General features: G+C 35.2%; 2 protein-coding genes, 2 long non-coding RNA genes, 1 other non-coding gene and 1 pseudogene across 7 annotated transcripts; 3 read left to right on the forward strand and 3 right to left on the reverse strand.

Annotated features, from left to right (window-relative positions):
* Positions 1-655: 655 nt before the first annotated feature.
* Positions 656-3,144, forward strand: LOC139191360 (uncharacterized). 2 transcript variants are annotated; one of them, XR_011575383.1, is made up of 3 exons: positions 656-1,034; positions 1,482-1,965; positions 2,894-3,144. It is a non-coding gene; the product is annotated as an uncharacterized lncRNA (long non-coding RNA). The 2 variants fall into 2 exon arrangements; XR_011575382.1 differs by having other exon boundaries at positions 1,482-3,144.
* Positions 3,145-3,905: 761 nt separating this feature from the next.
* Positions 3,906-7,451, forward strand: LOC103456124 (target of rapamycin complex subunit LST8-like). Of its 2 annotated transcripts, none has more exons than XM_008395764.4 (11): positions 3,906-4,088; positions 4,225-4,347; positions 4,705-4,806; positions 4,934-5,046; positions 5,152-5,221; positions 5,414-5,491; positions 5,956-6,072; positions 6,162-6,256; positions 6,493-6,572; positions 6,703-6,762; positions 7,034-7,451. In XM_008395764.4, the coding sequence occupies exons 2-11, from the start codon at positions 4,237-4,239 to the stop codon at positions 7,036-7,038; spliced, it is 831 nt and encodes a 276-aa protein (XP_008393986.3). In that variant the 5' UTR covers positions 3,906-4,088; positions 4,225-4,236; the 3' UTR covers positions 7,039-7,451. The 2 variants fall into 2 exon arrangements, with proteins under 2 accessions (XP_008393986.3, XP_008393984.3); XM_008395762.4 differs by having other exon boundaries at positions 7,102-7,451.
* A 1,658-nt stretch (positions 7,452-9,109) lies between these two features.
* On the reverse strand, positions 9,110-14,441 carry LOC103400225 (DNA-directed RNA polymerase I subunit 1-like; annotated as a pseudogene).
* A 2,687-nt stretch (positions 14,442-17,128) lies between these two features.
* Positions 17,129-18,301, reverse strand: LOC139187586 (uncharacterized). The gene is made up of 3 exons (XR_011575518.1): positions 18,187-18,301; positions 17,839-18,014; positions 17,129-17,301 (listed from the first exon to the last, which is right to left on the reverse strand). It is a non-coding gene; the product is annotated as an uncharacterized lncRNA (long non-coding RNA).
* Positions 18,302-20,562: 2,261 nt separating this feature from the next.
* On the reverse strand, positions 20,563-20,757 carry LOC114821248 (U2 spliceosomal RNA). Its single transcript, XR_003768695.2, has one exon. It is a non-coding gene; the product is annotated as a U2 spliceosomal RNA (small nuclear RNA).
* A 2,720-nt stretch (positions 20,758-23,477) lies between these two features.
* Positions 23,478-24,514, forward strand: LOC114820879 (uncharacterized). Its single transcript, XM_029092199.2, has 4 exons — positions 23,478-23,588; positions 23,872-24,107; positions 24,203-24,269; positions 24,506-24,514. The coding sequence occupies exons 1-4, from the start codon at positions 23,478-23,480 to the stop codon at positions 24,512-24,514; spliced, it is 423 nt and encodes a 140-aa protein (XP_028948032.2).
* The last annotated feature ends 736 nt before the right edge of the window (positions 24,515-25,250 follow it).

Raw genomic sequence — 25,250 nt, forward strand, 5'->3', positions numbered from 1 at the left:
TTATTTATACTTTCATTAAGTATAAGATAAGATTTTGTAGTATCCACTAGTGTTAATATTTTAAATTGAAGATCGAGTTCATTCATTGTATTCATATAGGGTTAAGGAGTGTAGCTGTAAAAAATCATCAAATTCAAAGTTAAAATAATCGTTAAATCGTGATTTTTCATTTATAATCGTCGAAAAGTTTTGTCGTGTTACTTGATCTATGAATAATTTTTTTGCATATGCGATCTTGAAGCATATACAAATAAGTTTGACGGTTGGATCGTTGAAATTAGTTTCGTATAATGCATATCCCTCGAAACAATAGATTTACTAACATTTAAGAGTTTATTTATACTTTCATTAAGTATAATATAAGATTTTGTGGTATTCATTAGTGTAAGTATTTTAAATTGAAGATCGAGTTCCTTCATTGTATTCATATAGGGTTAAGGAGTGTAGTTGTAAAAAAATCATCAAAATCGGAGTTAAAATAACCATTAAATTGTAATTTTTTGTTTATAACCGTTGAAATTTTTTATCTTATTTTGGCAAAAAAAAAGAAAAAAAAGAAATAGAATCATACATAAATTTAAAATGAAAAAAAAATTGGAGAGGGGAGACTAAAAATTTGGAGGGCTGCCAAAATTTTGGCATGGCGCCCAAAAACTCAACTCTCTATTTCCTCCTCCTCCTCCTGATTTCTCTCTCACAGCTTCTCTGCCTCTCCTATTCAGAAACAAAACCCTAGCGTCCATCCTTCATTTGTTCTCAAACTCTCAGAGCCACATTCATCAAAACCAACCCCATCTCTCCATTTCTCTCTATTTCTGCCTTCATCCAAAAAAATTCACACGCCTCCACTTCTGCAAACCCGAGTCCAGTTCCACCTTTTCGACTCACCCACAAGGGACTTCGATCAGAGATGAGGGCCGAGAAAAATGATGAACTGAGCATTTCTGCACTTCGTCCTTGCAGGGGGCGTTTCTTCAACCTCTGAAATCCCCAATGCAGGGGGCTTTTCTGCATTTCGTTCTCCAAAACTTTGGGTATGTTCTCAATCTCTAGACCCTATCCTTTCCCCTTTAGCTTTTTGTGTAGCCTCAACTTTTTGGTGCTTTTCTTTTATTTGTTCTATCACTGTAATTTTAAGTTATTTTAGGTAATGAATTTGGTTGAGAATCTCAGTTAGGTTTGTAATTTTTTTCTTGGTTGCCTGGGTTTGAGAATGATCAATCCACTTTCTGAATTTTAATTACTTTGAACTTTGATTTTTGGGAAACTGCAATTTCAATAACCAGAAGAAGAAAAAGCAATACCCAAGAAAAACCAAAAAACCACAAACCATGATTTATTCAACGCTTTATAAGTTATTCGATCTTTCAAGCACACAAACATCACACTAGAAGCTTAATTTTATATTCTGACTTGTATAAATACCAAAGCATTTCAATGGGGAATGCTGACTTGAAGCCCGATGCTTTTGCTTTGTCTAGTGTCCTTCCAGTTTTTGCAGAATCTGTACATGTTATCAAGGGAAAGGAGATTCATGGGTATGCTATAAGACGTGGGCTTGATGCACATGTATTCATTGGGAGTAGCTTAATTGACATGTATGCCAATTGCACTCGAGTGCAAGATTCCCTGCGGGTGTTCAAACTGCTACCTAAGCGTGATGCCATTTCATGGAACTCGATCGTTGCAGGATGTGTGCAGAATAAACGTTTTAGCTCTGGGTGAACTTTGGATTCAGTTTAGGAGTTGTGGCATGTGTGCGTGGGTTACCTATTGCATTATGCCTTACTACATTGTAATTGTGTAATCAACATATTGGTTTTTCCTTTTCTTTGTCTTTATCTTTGTGTTACCTATTTCTTTCTCCGCTGGTACAGGTTAGAGTCTACAGGGAGAAAGAAAGCAACAGATCATGTACCTGCAGTTAAGAAGCTTAAGAAATCAGAGATGCTTGGGGAAGGTCAGGTATACATTCATCTGTTCAAACATGTTCCTCAATCGAAATGAAATTTTCTTCACCGGCCTTAGTGTATCGTTGTATATAGTTTGTGCATGTGAAAGCAGAGAGAAGTCTATTTATAGAGGTTGACAATCCTCAAGCTCTGTTGCTGCTTCCAGGATGAAAAGTCGTCTTATTTGTTTACGGTTTAGGGTTTAGGTAGAGGCCACCATCTCCCATTGATCCACAAAACTACAATTCCAGTCTCCAAATCCAATAAATAAACAATTGTTAAGGTCAAATCAGTCACCAACTATTTATCTGTTCATTGGAAGCTGGAAGCCACACTTGAATACAATTCTGTGAGTGAGTGAGATGCACATTACTCACTCACCTGAAACTTTCAAGGAAATATTGATTTCACTTTCTAATTGTAATGATTTTTAAAGTTCTCCTTCTCTTTAGTGGTTTTCAGGTTTTACTTGTAGAATAATAAATGACAAGGAGCTTGAGGTACCTCAAAACATTTTTTCATTTCTAGTATGCATATTTTTTAACATGCCTTTGCATTTGTTTATTACAAGTGTTCTCATTGCGACAAAATTACTCATTGTTAAAGTCTCTCTACTACTGTCTCCTTTAAATTTTATAACTTGTTGATTTGGGCAGTTGCTTGTGCATTTTCCTTGAAGGATTTATTTCAGCAGACCTGATTGGCTTAGCTCTGTTGGGGAGTTTTTCTATACTGCTTTCACTGGGACGAAAAATGGCCGCCATGAAATTGTGATATAAAATTGATGCATTCCATAGACTAGGACATGAGACAAGGACAGGCCTGGCATGCAACCTGTCCTCTTTAATTTGACATTTGTTTTCACAGATACACACATATTCTTTGAATTGTTCTGATATTTGTATCATAATTGAACTTGTGGTTGTGTGGTTTTGGTGTAGTGAGACATGAGGAGTGATGAAGGAGCTACATAAACTGTAGCAAGCTGCATGAAGTAGTGAGATACATAAAGGAGCTATATGAAGGAATGATGATAAAACTATGATGAAGGAGCTACTTACACTTTATGTACAAAAGGGAAGATATTTTTATCTGCACGTCTTCGAAATAATTCAAGTTTGTATTTTCGAAGTTTGAGGGCTTGCGGTAATATGTTCTATATCTTATGTTTGTAATGAATGTATTGGCTTTACCACATTGATCTTATATACGTTTGTTTTTATTAATGATAATACAAAATATTCTTTAAACAATGCTTAGTGGAAATTTTACCAAAAAACATATATTTCTTGCCTCAATTTCCATTGGTTTATTATTATTGTTTATAATTTAATTACAATATTTATAAAAAAAAATTAAATAAAAAATATTTTGTCAAAAAAAAAAAAAAAAGGTTTGCTCAACGTAGGAGCTGTCGTCGTGCAAAAACCTTTTGCGCGACGCAAGTTGTCACTTTGTCGTGCAAACCCTGCTTTCACTACCTTTGCGTGACGGTTGGTGCGAGACGAAGATTTTGTTGGGCTAATTTTTAGGCAACGTTTCATCGTGCAAATTGTTTTTTGAATGTAGGAAGTCTAAGGGTTTTGGTAAATTGTAGATAAATACGTGGTTGTATGAAGGGTTTTTTTGCAGTTACTTAAGGGCTTAGCCTCATAATAAGCTAGTAATAATGTGGTTCAAATTCGCCTTTAACGAGAATTGAACCTAAAACCTCTCACTTACAACTAAAGAAGAATAATATTAAGTGGCTACACTTTTTTTTATTTATGCTCATAGAAATGAATAAAACAGGCGGAATTAAAGGCTTGGAATGTATAAGAAACTAAAAAGGTGAGTGAAAGCCGATGATTTTAGCCAAATTCCCAATAAGGTAGGGAAAGAAAAGGTAAAGAGACTAACGCCCAAGAGTGCCAAAAGCAAATTAAAGACACAGAAAAAGCCCATGAGGAATTCATTTCTCGGACTCAGGCCCATAACATGTCAACTCAGGACTGTGCTCTCTGCTTTCTATGGAGCTCTCTCTCCCCCTTCCAAAACCCCCTCAAAACCCTGATCCCCAATTACACTATGCCCTTCAATTTCCCATCATTACCAACCTCAATTTAACGTCTTTTTTCTGTTTAATTTGATGATTAGGTATTACAATTTCAAACCCAGTTTTTCTGAAGTTCTTTTTATCAGTCTTATAATTGGCATATAAAATTTTCAATTTTGTTGTTGTTGTTGTTGATGTGATTATGTTTGCTTATTGAGTTGTTTGAACAATGATTAGGAGGAGATTAAGATGATCCAACAACCATCGGTGATCCTTGCAACTGCTAGCTATGATCACACTATTCGGTTTTGGGAGGCCAAAAGTGGCCGCTGCTACCGTACCATCCAGTACCCTGATTCAGTTTGTTCCTCACTTCCCACTTTTATTGTTTTGGTTTTAGAAAGAAATGATCTTTGTGTGTGTATGTATTTGCGCTTTGAATTTTGGATTCTGGGTTTTTGTTAAAATGTCGATTTCGCTTTTAAATGATTGAAACCGACTGAATTAAGGAGAAATAGTTGGATTGGGTTTCGTCGAATGGAATGGTTTTCTTATGTTGTAGGTCGTTGAGTTTCCTTTGGTTTATAGTCCATTGATGGGTTTACTCTTAAATTTCCTTTGTTTTCCTAAATGATTGTGAAATTTTTTATGGATTTACTCTTGTTCTTATTTGATTTATTTATGCTGGATCTGACTTTCCATTTTTCATGAGCATAGCAAGTTAATAAGCTCGAGATAACTCCAGATAAACGCTTCCTGGCTGCAGCCGGAAATCCTCACATTCGATTATTTGATGTTAATACAAATAGCCCTCAACCGGTTCGTATTTCTCAGGCGTTGGTCTTGCTTTGTTTGCATCGAATTAAAGGAGGGGGGATGGAAAATCTTGTATGCTTTATATTAGTTCTTCTATCAACTTATGGGCATCCTTTTCTTATGACTGTAGGTGATGAGCTATGAGTCACATAGTAATAATGTAATGGCTGTAGGGTTTCAATGCGATGGGAACTGGATGTATTCAGGTTCTGAGGATGGTACAGTAAAAATTTGGGATCTGAGGTATTCGCTGCCAACAGATATATATGCTTGTTTTGTTTTGTAGTTCATTAAGTTTTGTTCATATGTTTTAGTATAATTTAGAGTTATATGTTGACTTATTTACAGAGCTCCAGGTTGTCAAAGGGAATATGAAAGTCGGGCAGCTGTTAACACTGTTGTGCTTCACCCGAACCAGGTCAAGCACTGTCTCTTCCTTTCCTACCATAAAATATAAATGTTGCCAAAATCACTATCCGGTTTTACTGTTTCATAACTTCTGAAATTATTAAAGAAACTAAATGAAAATAAAGAAGATGAGACCTTGCATTCTGTAATGGTTTTGATTGTTTGTCAAAGATGTTAACATTTTTTATTTTCGTTTTTACAGACTGAACTAATATCTGGGGACCAAAATGGCAATATTCGTGTTTGGGATTTGACAGCAAATTTGTGCAGCTGTGAATTGGTATCTTAATTTTCTTGCACTTTTGTATTCCTATACATCTTTTATTTCTTCTACTATTCAAATTGCTAATCTATACTAAATTTCAAGAGGTCCGTTAGCGAGTGTGTTGTCCGAAAAACATTATTCCAAACCTTTGGTATGTTATTAGGTGAAAGGAATATCCAAATGGGCGAAACCATTAGTAGACTCGTGCACATGCATTGCAAGTTGTTTATTTGAAAAAAAACATTAAAGGGATAAAAGTAAATAAATAAATAAAAATGAAGTGGTGTCCTGTGCAGGAGTAGATGGTTGGTGGAAATTGATTTTTGGATAGTACTTACTAAGGATTAGAATGTGAAGTTGTGGTGCTAGGAGTGTTTATTACTCTTGATATTTTTTTCATACGAAGCTTACTCGTTTTATCTGAAGCATCTTACTGTTGTACATGATATATTTAACATTGATTTTTGGAGTTAACCTAGGTTCCAGAGGTGGACACGGCTGTAAGGTCATTAACAGTTATGTGGGATGGGAGCTTGGTTGTTGCAGCAAATAATCATGGGACATGCTACGTTTGGCGCTTGTTGCATGGAAACCAGGTAATACTCTCATCCACTTGATCCCATTATCTAATGTTATCTTCTTACCATGCTTGATTCATTTTGATGTCAAGTACTTTTTCTTCCAGACGATGTCAAATTTTGAGCCACTTCATAAGCTGCAAGCACACAAGGGATACATTCTTAAATGTCTTCTTTCACCTGAATTCTGTGAACCCCACAGGTTTGATTCGCGAAGGACTATGACCCTTTTTCTGATATTTTTGGGTTCAAATATTATCTGCCCTTTCGTTCTCTTTTGTTCCCAACTGATTTTGAGACGAATAGCTTTTTTATTTTATGGTACATTTCTGTTTCGGTTCAAATGATGTGTACTATTTTATTTTGCCTTTCATTCCTAGCGGCTATACATGCTGTTCTGAGTTGTTGGCATAACCTTTATATGCTTTGTACTTCTAGATACTTGGCAACCGCCTCTTCGGACCACACTGTCAAGATATGGAATGTAGATGGTTTCACATTAGAGAAAACTTTAGTAGGTATGTATCTGTATTCTGCAACAACATTCACAGGTGCTGATCCCAATCTGCAAATTACTCGATAAATGCGATGGTTATTGAAAACTTAGCCATATTATTAATTGATCTTCACTGTTTCTTCACATTATAGGACATCAACGGTGGGTGTGGGACTGTGTTTTCTCAGCGGACGGTGCCTATCTTATAACAGGTATTAATTTTTCAACACCTGAGAATTTTGATTGAGCTCGTGTGTTCTTAAGCAGGCATGTAGATAAGGATTTTCGTCATAATTAAAGATTTTGACCATAGTTCTAAAGCTTATTTATAAATGTCATTTTTCAAACTCGGATTTAGCAGTATCCATCTCTTTGCTGTCAACAAACACTTTTATCAAAGTTGTTTTTTCACCATCTAATTTGCGTGATAAATTAACATTTATATTCTTTGTTTTCGTTCTTCTCCTTTCTGAAAAACAAAAGGGTGACAATGATATTAAGAAAATTATTGGAACTATTGTAACGACGACAAAAACCAACCATCCATGCAGCTTCCTCTGATACAACAGCGAGACTTTGGTCCATGTCCACCGGTGAAGATATCAGGGTGTATCAGGGGAATCACAAAGCAACAATTTGTTGTGCACTCCATGATGGAGCCGAACCTTCTGCATCCTGAACTAGGATCGTCCTTGGCTCGTCTGCATGCATCTATGCCCGGAGTGTGCACGCGGTGACGGCTAATGGAATTTGTAATTTCATAGAAGCAATGTGGTGCTACATTCTCTTCTTTCATACAGTTATTTCCCACCTAATGTGCATTATATGTATTACTATTGTGACCGAAATAAGAATGTATATGATTTTCTTCAAAATGAGATGTCAAATTTTAAACACAAAATTTAAATTTGAGAGCTTATGTGACACATTGATTTTTTTTGTAAATTTTGTTCCCAAATAGGAATGTCAAATTTAAACTATTATTGATCGCATTATTTACCTTTTATAATTTTAATTAGTATTTTTAAAACAAAAAATAATAACAAAAATCATAAATAAATAAAAACAATTATTATCTACTAAAAATAGATTTGAAATTGTTGTCAAATTTGACACCAACTCCTTTTGCTTCAATTCCATGTCATGCCACAAGAATTGGCATTTAGTTTGGAAAACATTAGTGCTGTTTTTTCTACCGTTATTGCTGATGTAGACTTTTTGATATTTCATTTGAAGATGCTTTGAGACACTTTCTTTGTTAAATCCAAACTTGTCCTGTGTCATGTATTCATCGACATCCAATGGCCGTACTAAATATGAGCAACCTCTTCCGACATCCAATGACCGTACTAAACATGAGCAACCTCTTGTTGTTTATTTGCTTAAGTGGACTATATATTAATACCACGTGGATTAGTGGATGCAATATTGACAACTAATAATTTAAATTGCATATTAATAGAATTATGATTGTCAACTAAAATCTTATTAAATTATCATTTAACTTTCTAATTAAAACTGAACATAAATAAAAAATATAAGTTGTAATGTAATTTCACACAAACTAAATTTTGCTCTATTTTTTGTAAGCCTCATTCACATGTGATTTAACATATTTTTAATATTAGAAATTAAAAAAATAAAAAGAAAACCTTGCTCTATCTCCCCTATTCTTATGTTCTCTCTCTTCCTCTCTCCTTCCATTTTAAAAACAAAAATAAGAACGTTAGGCTAATTTTATGTAAAGGACGAGATATCAGCCTAACGTTCATGTAAGCGAAAAGTTAATTTGATTGTCGGACGAATGAAATATAAGAACCAAACTGTTCCCAATCACAAAGCTGAAAACTTTGATGTCCAACGAATTCAAAAATAATATTTAATTTTCAAAAGCTGTGATGTTAAAAAAATTTAGAATATATTTGGTACTCTACTTGAAATTAACTTTTTAAACTTAATAATATTTTTTAAGTTTTAGGCTTTTAAAATTCGTTTGGTAGGATTATTTTGGAAAATTGAACTCAAAACTTACTTAAAGAAATAGCCTATTCTCTAAAACCACCAAAAGTGGGTTTCAGAGTTTTTAAACTTTAAGCTCACTCTTTTCCTTTTTCTCTCCTCCCTTCTCACTTCGAAAATCTCTTTTCTTCTATCTCCTCTCTATTTTCTTATCTCTCTCTCTCTCTCTCCTTCGATTCTCTCTCTTGTTTATCTCACCCTTGATCCTCTTTTTCTTTCTTTCCTCCTCTTTCTCCCTCTCCTGCAACCCCTCTTTGGATCTTTTTGTTCAATTTAAGTTTTCAGATTTAAAAACAATTTTAAATCTCATACCAAATAAGTTTTTGAGCCTTACAGAAAATTATTTTCAAAAATTCGAAAAAAATGTTTTGAGAAATGATGAAAACTTTGATCCATTATTAACATTTGGTGGGTGAACGGATCCATTTTCAGCACATCCTCGTTATATCATGATTGTGTCTTTGATATGACCGATATGTCGTCAATTTGATTTCAATTATTTCGACAATTGAAACTATACGGACGAAATCGAAACCAAAGTAAACCTACAAAACCAAGATTGTTGTTTCCACTACACCAAAAATGGGAAAGTACGTTCGGAAGAAAGACGTCAAATAACAAAAGAGCTACGCTAAACCTTTATCTTCTGCATCAAATCAAAACATCCAGTACCCACCTTGACTGGCAATCCAAGACAGATCCTAGCGGACGGGGTTTCCAAGTCATCCGTCTGTCCATGGTATGCTGCTTCCACAATGAACTTTGCCGCCGTCTCAAAAGACATTTTCTTAAACGGAGATATCGACTCTGCGATGCCTCCAAATCTATTCATTGGACGATAACCACCCGTATGAGTCATGTAGTCAGCTATGAGCGTAAGGTGCCCAATGTTGACGGATATCCCGTAAGACTTGAAAACATTCACAATTTCTCTGATGATAGTTTCCCTGGCGGCTTCTACTCCGTAAGTGTTTCAGCATAGCATGTATGTTATTGGAATATAAATACCTGACATCAAGAACATCTTGCAATTTCCAAAATGTACGGAAATCCACTCCAGTGGTCTGCAGAGCTGCCATCTCCTTCTTTTCCTTGGATGAATAGCTTTGTTTATTCTCAGGATCCTTTCCGTATAAGAGGACTTGATTTTCGTCACAAGTAATTTGTTTACAGTCAGCTACATTGCCAGATCTTTGCATACAAACCTTCTGGGCTGTCCGCTGAGCAATCTACATAACATAATTCAAACAGTTTTCAACACAGGGCTGAAAGAGAGAATGTATAACAATAAACTAAATAGGGACTCCGAACGCCACATCAAATCATAATTTTACTCATAAGTTGACGCAATTTTGAACACGCTCTTTTAAAATTTCGATAACTTTATTAGGGCAATGTTTATGTTGATGGAACAATCCCACATTAGGTAATGGCAATAAGTGGTGACGGCTGAGTGTGTTATGTAGGCAAGTTTTCTAATGAAATTTAGAGGAAGAGTAAAATTGAACGTACCTGAGCCAGCAAAATATGAGGTTCATCTGTAAATTTAAAATGGACCTCAAAGTGGAACCCGTTCGCTGACACAAATATTGACCTGTCAGTCTCTTTTCTTACTAACTGTGCTCTGACCTCCTTTTTAATTGTGGCTCCTGATTTGTTCTTCTTCTCCTCTGACTTGGGCTTAGGCAGGTCCCCAGCTTCTTCTAAAGGACTTTCAGACTTTTCATCGATAACATGTACAACCCCAAGTGCATCATCCTTACCATTTTCAATATCATTCTCCTCATCATTCTCAACTTCATCTCCATCTGTCAGATCTCCATCTCTCACCTCAACTTCACATCCATCTTCATAGTCCATCTCATCAAAAGCTTGCAGCTTTCGCTTCTGTGCATCCAGACCAAAATCCTTAAGCCCCTTCACCATCATCTGCACCATCATTGTCGTCGTCTTCTTCCTGATGTTGATGTCTGCCTTTAGAAATATTTTCATCCGTCTCATTTGACCCCTTTTGTGGTGTATCAATGACTATTTTTATACCCCTAATTTTAGAAAGCAAGAGCACATGACTTTGTATGGCGTCTTCCAGCACCCTAACACAACCTCCAGGATTTCCTCCCAATCTTCTGATATATCTTGAACGATGTTTTGAAGATGTTCAAGTATGTGGAGTTTCATTTAAGTTTATAAATACGGCAAGTTTCAAGACCCTGAAGGACATATGGCAACAAAGTAACTTCCATACTCTCTACTAAGTCTGCCACAGTGATCTTCTTCAGCTTATCAGCTAGATGCTGAGCTTCCTCCCTGCACATAACAATACAGTGGTTCAAAGTCCATAAATACAACACATGGTCGCCGTACTGTCTATAAACGTTTCCAAGTGACAAAAAGCAAGAAGACATGTAAATCATTAAAGTTCAACAATTGGATAACACAATCACAGCGGGGTTCAGCAACAATAAACACTGAGAAATTCAATTACATAAGCTCTTCTAATGAGAACAAATTAAAAGTTTTTTTTTTCTCCCATCAATAAACACCATTTTCCGGGCACCTCCTTAATCATAGGCAAGCCTTTTCCCCGCAAGGACAACTACCTTCTTTTATTTTTCTCCCAGAAACCCTCTTCCAATAATCCATTGTCTACAAAATAAAGGTTAATTTTGACTTTTTCAAGTGCAAGCAACTTTTATAGAACAAAGAATGAGATGCATATTTTAATATTCAACTGAAGCAAAATAAAGTAGGTTCATATATGAGTATAACTACGTATCACCAACTGTAGCTTTGCGATAAAAGTTGCATTGGAGTTGAGAGCAGTGTTCTAAAAGTCCCCGCCTAGGGTCTCCTAGGCGCTAGGCGCTAGCCACCACTGCAATTAATCCTTAGACGTTTAAAATATAAGAAAAGGGCACCTAGACTCGCATAGGATCCCACTAGACCCACTTAGGTGTCCACCTAGCCCGCAAGATAGGCGGGCCTAGGTGGGTCTAGGCGGGTTGGGTGGTTCTGAATTTTTTGCTAATTTTTTTTTATTTAAGAAAATGGCTTAGGGTAACGATTCTCACTTAGATAAAAAATAGATAACTTCCATTTTGCATTTCATGGTTTCGATAAATTGTAAGAGACCTGTTATACTTGGATGAACAATCATTAAATGTTTGTTCCCATGTCTCAATATGTTCTAGTACTTTATAATTTATATATCATTCTATTTTGCAATTTATGTTTTGTAATACAATTATGTATTTTCTTACGTAGACACGTATCTATATAATATATAATAAATTTATGAGAATTGTTATTGGCACTCCAAAAATCTCATTTTGTGCTCTTAACTTTCTATAATTAGAAAGAAAAATACACTTGCGAGGATTGTAAATTGATATTTTTGGAGTGCTAATAACAGTAACAACTGCCTAGCATCCGCCTAGTTCCGCCTAGTACCTGAGGCGCTAAGCCTACCCGCTGCCTGACTAGCACCAAGCGCCTTTTAGAACCTTGGTTGAGATAGAATGAAGCCTTCCCATAACCTACCCTCACTTTAACTATGAATAAGAGCTTTTAGTAAAAACAAGCTTTTACATAGCTTGTGGCAATCCCTTTGAAATTTATAAGAATCAATCTGTAATGTTGGAAAAGTTTACTTCAAGATCAATGACAATAAACTATGAAAAAAATATAATTTAAAATTTAAAAATAAAAAGCAAAAGTCGTTCATCAGAACGAATTAAGGACTCACTTTGATCTCCCTTTTTGCAATGGACATGTCATAACCGGAGTCTTACTCTCATTTGCAGCAGTCATTAAAATCTCTTGAAGACGAGGGATTCCTAGGGTCACATTCATTTCACCTCTTTCGGCAAGATGGAAAGTATTCAGTCTGAAAACAATAAGCAAAAGATACTTATCAAAATTAATAAAATCATGGTTCATAAATAAAGCACATAACTAGACTCATTTCGTTGTACAATAAAACTAAATATAAATAAAGAATTTCTTTTTGTTTTGTTTTGTTTTGTTTTTTTTTGAAAAAACAGATTATTGCTGAGAAAATAGGATTAAAGAGGAAGTGACTGCCACATCAATGAGACAAAAACCAATGTAGAAGGGAAAATCTAGCTAATGCTAAAAGAGGCTCCTACCAATAGACTCCAAACAGCATTGTTTTAAGCAAAATGTGAGCTCAGGGGTAAAGTGACCCAAAGTGACTTTTAGGGGCGTCACCACAACTTTCAGGGTGAAATAGTTATTAAGCCTATGTAACATTCACTCTAGATACAGAACCGAAACAAATACTATGTAGGCATTGGAGTAATTAACCCTTAACCAATGAGCAGAATTCAAAATGACATGAAACTTACGTCATCTGAGTTGAAGGTTCCCCTACTGACTCTCCATTAAAATCAAGAAATCTGAGTTGAAGGTTCCCCTACGGTTCTGTTTTTACACTTAAACTGCATGTTGGACCACCAAAAGATTAAAATATTAAGTTTGAACATAAAAATTAATAAATGAAAACCAACAAATAGCAAGCAGTGAAGTTACATAGTAAAAAAAATGAAATAGGAAACTCTAGAACTAAAATAGTAAAACATTTAACAGAGAACTTGAAAAATAAAACATTCACTAACCAGTAGCAGTTTTGCTATTGTACATAACATTTTTGTACTCTTGAAGATCCCTCCACTGCCGAATTGTCTTTGAGGGGTCGGACTTGGTAACAACAGACTCTTGCAAAGAATTATTTGCCTGCACCACCTTACTTAATAAAACGGTTTGAGGATGCTCCATCACCTAAAATGTGAAAACATAACCAAACAGATAGAATTCAGAGAAGGTGGTGGGACATAAATCGTTGTATTGCTGACTTGCAGTACTATTTTCTCTAAAGGATTTCCATAATTCTATTATTTTTAACTTAAAAAGAAAAGAAGAAGCTTTCCTAAGAAAAGGTTCATAAATGCACAATGACAATATAGTATGTGGCGCACAAACCAAGAACGCCAATGGAGGGTTGAAGGAAAAAAAAAAACAACTTAAAAATAAAGGCAAAACATTCAACAAAGTTGCTTCAAAGAGCAAATCAATTTTGACCTTAAGATTGGGAAGTCTATCAATCGAAACCTACAAAACTGCCTCTTCAACTGGATTACCATATAGTTACCAAAGGACCTTACAATCACAAAGATTAAATCGAAACCAATTGTCAATCATGGAGAGGCCCAAAGATCTTTTAACTCTTAAGCAAGACAACTTCCCAACGTGAGATATAGTTTTAATGAAACATATAAGTTTAGAAAGAGTGATGGTGTCCCTAATATACGTACAGAATCACCATCCCTGGATGGAGGACGAAATTTGATTGGTGGCGCAAGTACAGTCTCTAAAAAAACATAGAGTGACCTGCTTTTCTTCCAATTCCTTGGCATTGGATATCACCAATAAAAGAGCAGAACTCAGCTTCATTTTCCCACAAAAGCTTTATGATGTCTTGAACCTGAAAGAAATTAGAGATTGTGAAGCTCTACCTTCCTAATAAGAATAAGGTTTATTTTGAATGTCCACATAGCATAGACTTTGGTCAATGACAGCAATTATAGGTTAATATTCTCATTTATCATAGTGTCATTGTCATGCCAACACTGGCATGGACCTGTTTCGGTAATAGATCTCCCGACAAGGAAATTGTCTGATTAAGGAACTCACTTGGCACTTTGCTCCGTTCTCCTTTGTGATTTTTTGTATCATTGTTGTCAACATTTTCATCCTCATCCTCATCCCCTTCATCTTGACCAGTTAAGGGTCCCACTAGGTTGCACCCTCTGATAACATTTTCTCTTGCATTTTCAGTGCCACTCTACATCACCGGCCCACAAAGGAGAAAGCTAGTGATAAATACAATACAAGGATGAGAAATGTGTAAATTATAATATATAGTATAGACCTGTCCATGTGTTTTAAGACAAAGAGATAAATAGATCGGCAATTTGGTAATCAATATATATATATAGAGTCTATATTTTACGCCACATTATAAGCCAATGAAAATGTGTTTGTAATTGATGAAAAGAAAACAAAGGAAAATAACAAGAAGCATAATAACAATACAATCTTATTTTCTTTATTTATAAAAACTCAAGAAAAGACTTAGAGTAAGACCCTAAGAAAAGACTTAAGAGTATTTGGATCTAAACATGACACAGAACCGAGCGCAATGGCGTTCTAGGATTCATATAGCCGACCCCACTTAGTGGGAAAAGGTTTTGTTGTTGTTGCTGTATAAAAACTCAAAATTCATTAAAAAGAGAAAGACGTACAACACAGGGGGCAGGGTGTGTTGAAAAAACCTGCACACTAGACCTTGTTCTTTAATGTAACCAACGGCAATAGACTAAACTAGCAAATATTAGAAAACTTAGAAACACACAAGAATTATACTGGTTCGGCAGAACTTTTGCCTACGTCCAGTTGTGATTTCTCTAGGTAGAGAAATCACTGCTCCTTTGATTAATAATAGAGATTACAGAACTTTTGCAAACCCTAGAACTAATCTCAAAACTCTTAGCTGTCTAGCTGTTTTCTTTTTCTCTTAAAAAATCAGCCTTGCCGCACCCTATTTATAGACATAGGGTTGGCTTACATGTCCCAAAGCTAATTGAATTCCTATTTCTAAGTGGATTAGGAAATTACACTTATCCAAATCCAAATAGACTTCTAGAAATCCAAACCTAAATTGAATAAGGAAACTGAAATTCCTTCCTAATCCCTGTAGGACAAGAATCGGTATACCTCTAGCTCTCCTAAAACAATCCTAAACCAACTAGGACATATTTGACGAGCCAAAATCCTAACAGGGTGAACCCCAGACCCAGCAAAAGAAACAGCAAAACAGGACCCAACAGAAACAAAACAAAAGGACAAAACTAATTAACGGCATCCCTATTAGAATAAATAAATAGCACCAGTTCTTAAAATTTAAAGAAACTGAAGCCCCTGAAGAATCCCAAAAACAAACTCTCTCTACATCTTCCAACTTAGGCCTTTAAGAAATCTCCTATTTCTCTCCATCCAAACAAACCAAAACAATTTCAATACATCACATTGACTTAGCACCAAAGAACCCTTTTCCTTCCTCCTACACTAGTGTGAGTTCAATATATTAATACCACACTCATGAGTATGATATATTGAATTCATAAGTCTAACATATTGAACTCATGAGTTCAATAAATTGGTATCACACTCAAATTTTCCGGCCCACTATAGAAGTGTGATTCCTATGAGTTTAGTATATTGGTATCACACACACTTTTCCGGCCTACTATGGACGGCCTTAGAGGGCTTGAAACCAAGCCAACTAGATTTTCTAACATCAAGTTAGCTGAAAATGTGAATTACAAGAAAAGAACAGAGAAAAAAAAAAAGAGCAACTCCAAAAGCATGAATACATGTTTGATGAGCCTAACTAGATTCAACGATGCATAATTAATCCAAAACTATCCATGCCAAGATCTGAAAATCCCATACCATTCGAATTCCACCCATGTTAAGCTCTAAGAGATAAGGGTACAAGGGAGTAATGGAAAATACTAGAAGTATGGATAATCAATAAGAAAGAGAACACAAATATCAGTCACCATACCACAAGTCTTCCAAAACCCTTCCCTACCACAAAGACAACTGAAAAAAAATGAAGAACAATAACCTAAGAGAGATATTTCCAAGGACATTGCTGCCTAGGGATAAGACTATAAACCTAAATTTGCAAACATTATGGGAAAAAAATATATCAGTCTCGCATAGACTTGGTTGACACAATTTTATCTTATGCTGAATGGGGTAGACAAAAAGCATAATTTACTATAAGCCAAAAATTTTGTTCCACTTTCCATTCCACCAGTATTGACAATTTTGTGTGTTGAGAAAAGTTCGTAAGGCAATCATTAAACTTTGGAAAAGTGACTGATAAGACTCACAAAACAAAAATTATAAGTATATTTTTTATATACCACTTTTCGACCATGAGTTTAAAAGTTGACAGAAAATAAGCATGCTTCTCAGTTAAAAAACTATTTAAGCAGATGCTAGTAGATAATTCATAACTCCTCTAGCAGCTTCAAGCACTAAGGATGGAAAATCATACCATTTGAAACCATTCAAAAGTAGGTTTGCTGATTTTGGGATTCTTTGCCTGGCAGTTGTTGCAGTCCTTCCCTTGTTTAGGCAAAGCCTTGTCAAAAACAGACATTAGATCTGTAAACTGAAGAGAAGTCCATCCTTGCTGCTTTGCATGCTTGTCACTGTGACTATCTCCCTCATTGCAGTCTGAGTATTCACTAGGAGTCAGAATCTAACATTTTAGCCCCAACAACGTCACCTTCCATTATGAGTTTTAATTGGGAAACAGCTTTCTCAACCTTAATCAATCAAAAATAGCACAGAAGAGAATGGGGAAATTAGAGCAGAAATGGTCCCAGTATAAACTTCTGAATGCAATGAAATTAAGGAACGGCACAAAAGACTATGGCCTCAAGAAACTAATTCTATTTAATCAAAGTTCAATTACTTGTGTTCGGACTGTCCGAAAATGGTAGCAGAAGAAACACATTCTTTGTAGAGGATTGTACAGAGTATTGTACAGCAAGGGATTATAAACTGGCAAAGCGAGGTCAATATGACCACAATGACCCAGGCAATTACGTGACTTCTCACCACATGTTCCCCAACTGCATAGAAGTGAAGGGCTAAATCAATCAACTGTAAGTCAAAACATCAGGAGCTCTTTTAACTATGACAAACTCACCAACCAAAAATCAACTACTTAAGGGCCGCTTGATAACTATTTCAGCTTTTAGTTTTTAGTTTTTTGTACAGTGATACCAGGAAAGAATATGGGATAAATGACGAATGGTGAAGGAATGACGGTGGAAGAAATGTTAAAGGAATGTCTACGGAGTGACACACAAAATGTCAAAATGAAAACTAAAAACCAAAAACTGAAAACAATTTTAAGTTGTTTTCACTTTCAAGTTTTTATTTCATATAATCTCCTTCATTTCTCCCCCCATTCCTCCCACCGTGTCCCATCGTCCTTCTCCGTTCCTCATTCCTTATTCCCTCTTTACATACTTGGTGAAAACTAAAATTACAAGATAAAACGCACTCCCATTTGAATTATGTGTTTACAGAGTATAAATCCAAACAATGAAGCTAACAAACGAACACGAAAAGAATGCAAAGACTGGCACGAAAATTGGTGTTACCTTTCGCAGGGTTTGTCATCAATTGGGCCCAGTGCCTTATCGTATAGCCCACCGGCCACGGGGTTTCATAATTGAGTAAGGAGAGATGGGTCGGTAACCCTCAGAAAGCTGTGCTGTCGCACCTCCTCGTCAGTTAAGAAAGCAAACTTAATCGCCTCCGTTGACGCCATCGGAACCTGCGATTAAAGGTCGGATTTTCAGATAAATTACAGAAGAATTAAGCTTTCCCATTATACTCAACGCAGAAACACCACGACCCACTGAATCAAAATTCGAATGTAATACGTTTACACACGTATTTGAGAGAGAGAGAGAGAGAGAGAGAGAGAGAGAGAGAGAGAGAGAGACCTCTGAGGAAGCCATGCCGACTGCGGCGAACTGTGAAGGAATAAGAAGGCCGGCGGCAGAGGAAGAAGAGGAGAGAGGAACGTTTGATTTGAGAGAGAGAGAGAGAGGGTTTAAGAGAGGGTTTAAGAATCCACCATTAAAATTAATTAAAAATAAATTTGATACCTGATGTCAATAGGGTGGATTTTTTTGCCAAATTGTCGTGCCAACCGTACCATACCGATTTTGTGCCAAATGTTTTGTACCAATCGGTAATGGTACGGTATTGTACTGTACCGAAATTTCATGGTACGGTATTGGTAATGGATACCATTACCACGGTATTACCGTATCATACCGAAAATACAATATAATATATCATTTATAAATTATATAATAGATAATTATATAACACATATTTATAATATTCCAATAATTTGAAAATAAAACCCTACTTATATTAGCATTGTTGTTGTTGACTTTGATCTCTTGAAATTGTGGAAATCAAACAAAAAGAGTTCCTAATTCTTTCACAAATAGCCAAAATATCTTTGTAACCCCCACTTCTATTGTTGCTAGTGAAAATGCATTTAGCCTAAGGAGGAGGGTTGTGGACCCTTTTAGGGTATCCTTGACTCCTAAAATAATAGAGGCACTAGTGCGTACTAGTGGTTGACTTAGGTCAGACGAAGTAAACTTCTACAAGGAATCAACGAAAGATATGCTTCAATTTTACAAGGAAATGGAAGAAGAGAAAACAAGAAAGATATGCTTTAATTTTTTCAATAAATTTGTTATTAAATGGTTTTCAACTTTAATTCTTCTTGCTACTAATTAATATGTTTTCTTTGTTTGTAATGTAGGCTTGACACAAACTCAATCTTCTACAAGTTCAATGCCTCCTCCAAAAGCTTCAACATCTCAAGTTTGAATAATTGATCAATGAATTCTCCTTTTTGAAGTTTACTTCCAATTTTCATTTGGTTTGAAACTTTAATTTCTATTTGGATTGTTAACTTCTATTTGTTTTGGTTCGTAACTTCTATTTGGATTGTAAGCTTAATTTTCATGATGAATCTTGATGCATCATTTGAATTATTATGTGTGTGAATTGTGAATGATGAATTTAATCTATAATGTATGAGATAAAGGTACAAAAAAAAAATGTTTTGCCCTTGAATTGGGTTAAAAAAACAAAAACAAATTTTGTCCCAAAACAAAATGGCAATTACCATTGCCATACCATGAATTTTTGGCAATACCGAACTTCGGTATACCGAAAGTTGGTATGGTAATGGTAATAGATTTTACCAAACCGAAAGTTTGGTACGGTAATTGGTACAAGGGTTTTGGTACGGTAACCGTACCGAACCCACCCCTAGATGTCAAATATAGTATGTCAAAATTTTATTTGATGGCTGATGTAGTAAATTGAATACAAGTGTTAAATTATCTATTTTTTTAATGGATGTGTCAAATATTTATTTTATTATTTTATTAGGTCTAGAGTTACATTAACTATTAAAAATAATCAAAATTAGTTTTAGTTTTTATTCTATTGGTTGTTAATGAAACCTATATATTAAAAATTAAATTAAATATATTTGACTCATCATTTGTTTGCTGTAAAAAATTGATGCTAGAAAGCAAGGAGTCAAATGAATCACATACCACATCATATATGGCATATCCATTGGAGAACACTTCAGTGTCTTTTAATCATATTTGGCATATTTATGGTCTTAGCTTCACAATAAGTTAGGAATAATGTGGTTCAAATTCGTCTTTGGCGAAAATCGAACTTAAGAACTCTTACTTACAAATGAAGAATAAATAATTTTTCGGTTGGAAAGATTTTTTTATCTAAAATATGCACAATGACATCTCCACCTAAAATTTAACATCTCTCTTCAAGATGCTCTTTGTAAGTTTTTTTCTGTTCTTTTGCCAGATCGGACCGCTGTTAGGGTGTGCATGATCTGCGTGTGTAATTTCTCATGCCTAATGTTTTTATTTATAATTTTTCTTATCTTACAAGTAATACAAAATCTATGAGAATTTAATTTCCAAATCCTTTTGGGATTACTATTCTAAGTTTACACAACCACATAAGTTATAAAGTACGATTCACAATAGTCCCATTTGACTTTACAACTTAAGAAGTAGTCACATTAGGATCGTCATGATTAGGAGATGATGTTGGTGTTGTCAATCTCGTTTGGCACATGCAATGCATACGTGAGTCACAGATTAAGGGTGCATATAAGGAGATAGTCTCCCCAACCCTGCTATGGTAAACCCAGTGGGACAACCAGTCTAAGTATAAAAAGGTGAGTTAATGCAATGTTGAGACCAAGGTCTTAAATATCGATAATATCGGCGATATTTCGCCGATATTATCGGTTTTTTGCTTTACTGATATTTTAATAGGTATCCAAGAAGTTTTCGTCAAAATATCGCGATATTACCGATAATATCACGAAATTACCGATAATATCACGAAATACTTCAAAAATACTTAAAATACTGAAAATATTAAACTAACAAGAACAGATACCACATCTGATCTTAGCCAAAAGACCGAGAAAAGAATGCCTTCGTCAGCTTTGGAATGTGGCTTTTATAGACCTGTTTGCTTGCTCACTTCTATTGCACGGTCGATGTGGGATGCAAACTAGCTTTTATAGACTTGTTTGCTTGCTCAGTTCTATTGCACGGCCGATGTGGGATATGCTTTGCTTGTCAAGTCGGCCCTGGCTTGGTTATATCCATCAAGGACATTTTCTCTTAACACCCCTATCGTATGAGACCCTTGAATATCCTGCCTCATTTTCATCCGATCAATGTTCGGAAGGTGTAGTTTCTGTTGCTGGAAATGCTTTAAGGGTTTTTACTATTGAAAGATTGGGAGAAACATTTAATGAAACTGTGATTCCACCGAGGTACACCCCTAGAAAGTTTATCATTCAGCTCAAACGAAAGCTTTTGGTAATTATTGAAAGTGATCAAGGAGTGTTCACAGCAGATCTCTGATTCCCGTTCTCGATTCTTGGGACTAAGAGCACCAAAGCTATTTTCTATTAGTGTGTAAGAAAAGTTTCAAATCGGAGAGTTAATTAAGAAATTCCTCACAAAGTTTATTAGGAGTTGTGTCATAACTCTTATTGCCAATTAATTTTGGGGTTGAAACCTTAGTTTTCTTCATGGATCTGGAGCATATATGCTTGCATATTAAAGGAAGTTGAGTTTCCACTATAAAAAGTTATTACAAATAGTTACCACACCCAATACTACATGTATGTTTGGGTGAGAGACTCCCAAACTACAAGGCATGCATTTTAGGCAAATGAAGAAGAAATCTGTCGCACAAAGTTAAATAGGAGGAATTAGAAATGTATCACATGAACATTACAAAGATATGTAAAAGAAATTTGTTAATGACTCATTTTAAGCAGTCATTTGCAAATCCCTCACGTGTTGCATTTCTAATCTCGCATATCTATCTTTTTGTGATTCATTTCTTCATGACTATGTCTAAATTCTCCTAAAATTCCTCTCTTAGATCTTAAGTGCCCCTCTTTTTTTTGTTTCTCACTCACTCATGTCTAAATCTTGTCGAGTTGCATATATTTAGTTGTACAAATGAGCATTAAATTGTTAATATCATGCAATGTATAAAGTATAAAATATTGTACTAATTCATTATATATAAATGATTATGGTATGTTTAAACTTCTTTCATTAATTACTACATATTTTCTACACTCACAATGTTTGCCAGCTCGCTATATAATCAACTTGATAATGTTAAATTCATCATGCAATGCATTTCCTTCCAATTTTTTGTGATAAACTAATAGATAATTGACTAAATAAACATCCTGCAAAGTTTCAATAAAAATTTCCAAGTTTTTCTTACAATTTCCGTGGTTTCCATGTAATTTTTATCGATATTGATATTATCCCGATATTTCCATCGATATTTCCGTATTTTCGAACTACCAATATTTCCGATATTACCGATATTTAATACTTTGGTTGAGACAGATCAAAATGAAGCTTGATGCCTTTTAGGTATTGAAGTGGCCACGTGGAAGCAAAACAAAATGGTCCATCTTTGTATCCATAGGATAGAAAGCTTTTACCAACCCTGCATAAAAATTATGAAAATAAGATGAATTTAAATAATGCCTACACATGAATTCCTAAAAAGCAAAAGCTCCAGCAACTATCACTTTGACTAGAAATTAGACAAAAATCTTAGGAATGTTGCCTTCTTCTTTTTATTAATCTATTCATAAAGGCACAAATCCGTAATACACTTTTCAACCTATCACAAGAAAACATAATTTTTGGAAGCTAATATGCGTTCATCATCTGGACAAGGACAAAGGGTCGGGATCCCACACTTTTGATTCGCGCCCAGGATCCCACACTTTTGATTCGCGCCCACACTTGGGATGTATTGTTCAGACAGAGAGAAAGAATATATATACATATATATATATATATATATATATATATATATATTAAATTAGGGAGCTTATGGGGTTCGAACTCATGTTATGATGCAACGGCAACACTCATCTCTACTACTGTGATAGATGACCACTTGTTACATTTGTTTTTTTATACATTAAATTAAAGTACATTCCATAAATCCTCCACCAAATGAGAAAATTTTCATTGTAATCGAAACAGGGGAGGTACACCACTTGTTTTTATATAAGTGGCGAATTTTTTTATTTTTTAAGTTATTAATTTTTTAACACACAAATCACATCATTTGTATTGTAACACATGATGTACGACCTCGTGTTCCAGTCACACTAAAAAATCTCTCATTTGGTGGAGGATTTAGGGAATGCACATTAATTTAATGTATAAAAAAACAAATGTAACAAATGGTCATCTACCACAGTGATGAAGAAAAGTGTTACCCTTGCACTATGGCGTGAGTTCAAATCCCGTCAGCTAAACATAGATACATATACATATATATATATATATATATATATATATATATATGCGTATGTTATTTTGGACATTTGATTTGATATATACGTACTAGTAAATGCCCACACACACTATTTGTGAATAATTTCATTTCATTTTGTTTTTATTATAAATGGTTCATGCATGTTTGTTGCCAATGGCAAGAAGATCAAGTTGGTAATGATTAAAATATCCATTTTCTATTGAATCATGGAATCTCCTTCCTGTTGTATAGTCCACAATATAACACATGGATAAATACACACACACACACACATACAGAAAGAGAGCCAGAGTGAGGCAGAAAGAAGCAACCTATGGCTCCGTTCCCCTCTCCAAGCGAACGCACAGCTACTTTGGCTCTGCTTCTCCTCGCCACCAGGGATGTCTCAAAGGATGAGATTCAAGCTCATACGATGAATGTCGAGGTGATCGAGCTTCTCTCTCGTTCATTTTCGAATTTTTACGTGCTGTTTGGTAGTCAGCTGTAACCTTTGAATGTGTGCATAATCGATTTGTTGGTTTTGTTAGATTTTTCTCTTCGATTGCCGTTTTCAAATCGATTTGTTGTTTAGTAGATTTTTCTCATCATTTTACTTAGAGCTTCGATTTTCTTCCAATTTTGTAATTTGCACTTTGTGTTTTTTTGTAGATGATAATTTATATTGATTAGTTAATCTGATTTTAATTAATCATTATTTTCTTAATTAGTGTTCCAGCAGGCGAAGCCGAAGCAAACGACTGTTCATGTCCAAAACTGGATGGAAAGGTATCAAGATTGAAACGGTTTGGAAGGCTTCGATGAAGCGGAGGCGGGTGAGGTGTTTGGTTATGGACAAGAAAGCCGAAGCCATCCTGAATCTCTTGTCTCGCGGCGGCTGTCTCCCTGAAGTCAAGATACGTACGGAGTTGGGTGACAATCCCGACACCAGCAAAGCATTAAGAAAGTTAGCATTGCCCCTCTCTCTCTTGCTCTCTCTCTCTCTCTCTCTCGGAATGTGTTATGCAAGAATGGTTGATTGAAGATACTGTGTTCATGCAGGTTGCTGAGGCTTGGGAAGGTCACAAGAGTAGGGGCAGGAGGACGTCACCAGCCATATGCTTACACGGTATATGTATTTATATTAAAGTTGGTTATTTATGTGTGTATTTTTACTCACAATCCTTTAGTATTGTAAAACGAGTTTATATTTTTAAGTTTTTGTAGTAGTTAAATGAATCAAACTCATCTAACAATGATTAATCAAATCTAAATTAATTAATATGGTCATAAGTATAGTGGCTGCTTAAGTTCACTTAATATTTTTGTTTCATGTTAGTTATTTATTTATTGTTTTAATTGCAGATGTCGTGAGAAGGTAGCTAACTAGCTAGGTAGCTAATGGGTCGGGTTGACCAGAAATAATAGGGTTTGGGATACTTGTTTTGATGTAACAGCATTGAAAGAGTAATGCTACATTTATCACTTATTTGTACCGTCATTTGTATCATTTCTTTAATATAATTTTGTTAAACTCTTATTTAACTTAATGAAGGGGCAATGTTTATTATTAATCACGATTTAATGTATTATGCGTTTAAGCAATAACAGAATTCAAAAAATGTAATTGACCTAAGAGAGAAGTGATCTAAGTAAGTTAGATTTTAAGGTTTGTAATTCTAGGAAGAGGGAAAAGAGAAGAGATTGAGAGGAATGTGTGGGAGAGAGTTCAATGCACTCGAGAATCAGAGAGAGAAAAGAGTGAACAGGTACGGTAGAGTCCATGTATGGACTCAGCTACCACTCATTAAAGCCAGCCGTGTGGTTGTCAAATTCTAAATACAAAAATCGATTTGGTACCAAACCTAGAACTGAGACCGAAATGTTTAACTTAATTCCGGTTCGGTTCTTTGTCCCGTATCATAATTCGCCAAAAAAATTGAACCAATCGATTTTTTTTCCAATTCAGTCCGAGTTCGGTTTCGTTCCTCCGGTATTTTTGTCCACCCTTACTTTACATACCAATTCCAATTAACCAAGTTGACATTTTTTTTGTTAACAAAGGGGCATAACATGTCATTAGGCCAAGCAACTCCTGCTATATCAATAA

The sequence above is a fragment of the Malus domestica genome, chromosome 14 (assembly GCF_042453785.1).
Source record: "Malus domestica chromosome 14, GDT2T_hap1".
Lineage (NCBI taxonomy): Eukaryota > Viridiplantae > Streptophyta > Magnoliopsida > Rosales > Rosaceae > Malus > Malus domestica.

Bases quoted from the DNA above. Each gene is read 5' to 3' on its own strand.
- LOC103456124 (XM_008395762.4), top strand. From the start codon at position 4,237: ATGATCCAACAACCATCGGTGATCCTTGCAACTGCTAGCTATGATCAC. The intron at 4,807-4,933 runs GTTCGTATTTCT...TTATGACTGTAG, and splicing joins ATACAAATAGCCCTCAACCG to GTGATGAGCTATGAGTCACA. The intron at 6,257-6,492 runs GTTTGATTCGCG...TTGTACTTCTAG, and splicing joins GAATTCTGTGAACCCCACAG to ATACTTGGCAACCGCCTCTT.
- LOC114820879 (XM_029092199.2), top strand. From the start codon at position 23,478: ATGGCTCCGTTCCCCTCTCCAAGCGAACGCACAGCTACTTTGGCTCTG. The intron at 23,589-23,871 runs GTGATCGAGCTT...TTTCTTAATTAG, and splicing joins CTCATACGATGAATGTCGAG to TGTTCCAGCAGGCGAAGCCG. The intron at 24,108-24,202 runs GTTAGCATTGCC...GTGTTCATGCAG, and splicing joins ACCAGCAAAGCATTAAGAAA to GTTGCTGAGGCTTGGGAAGG.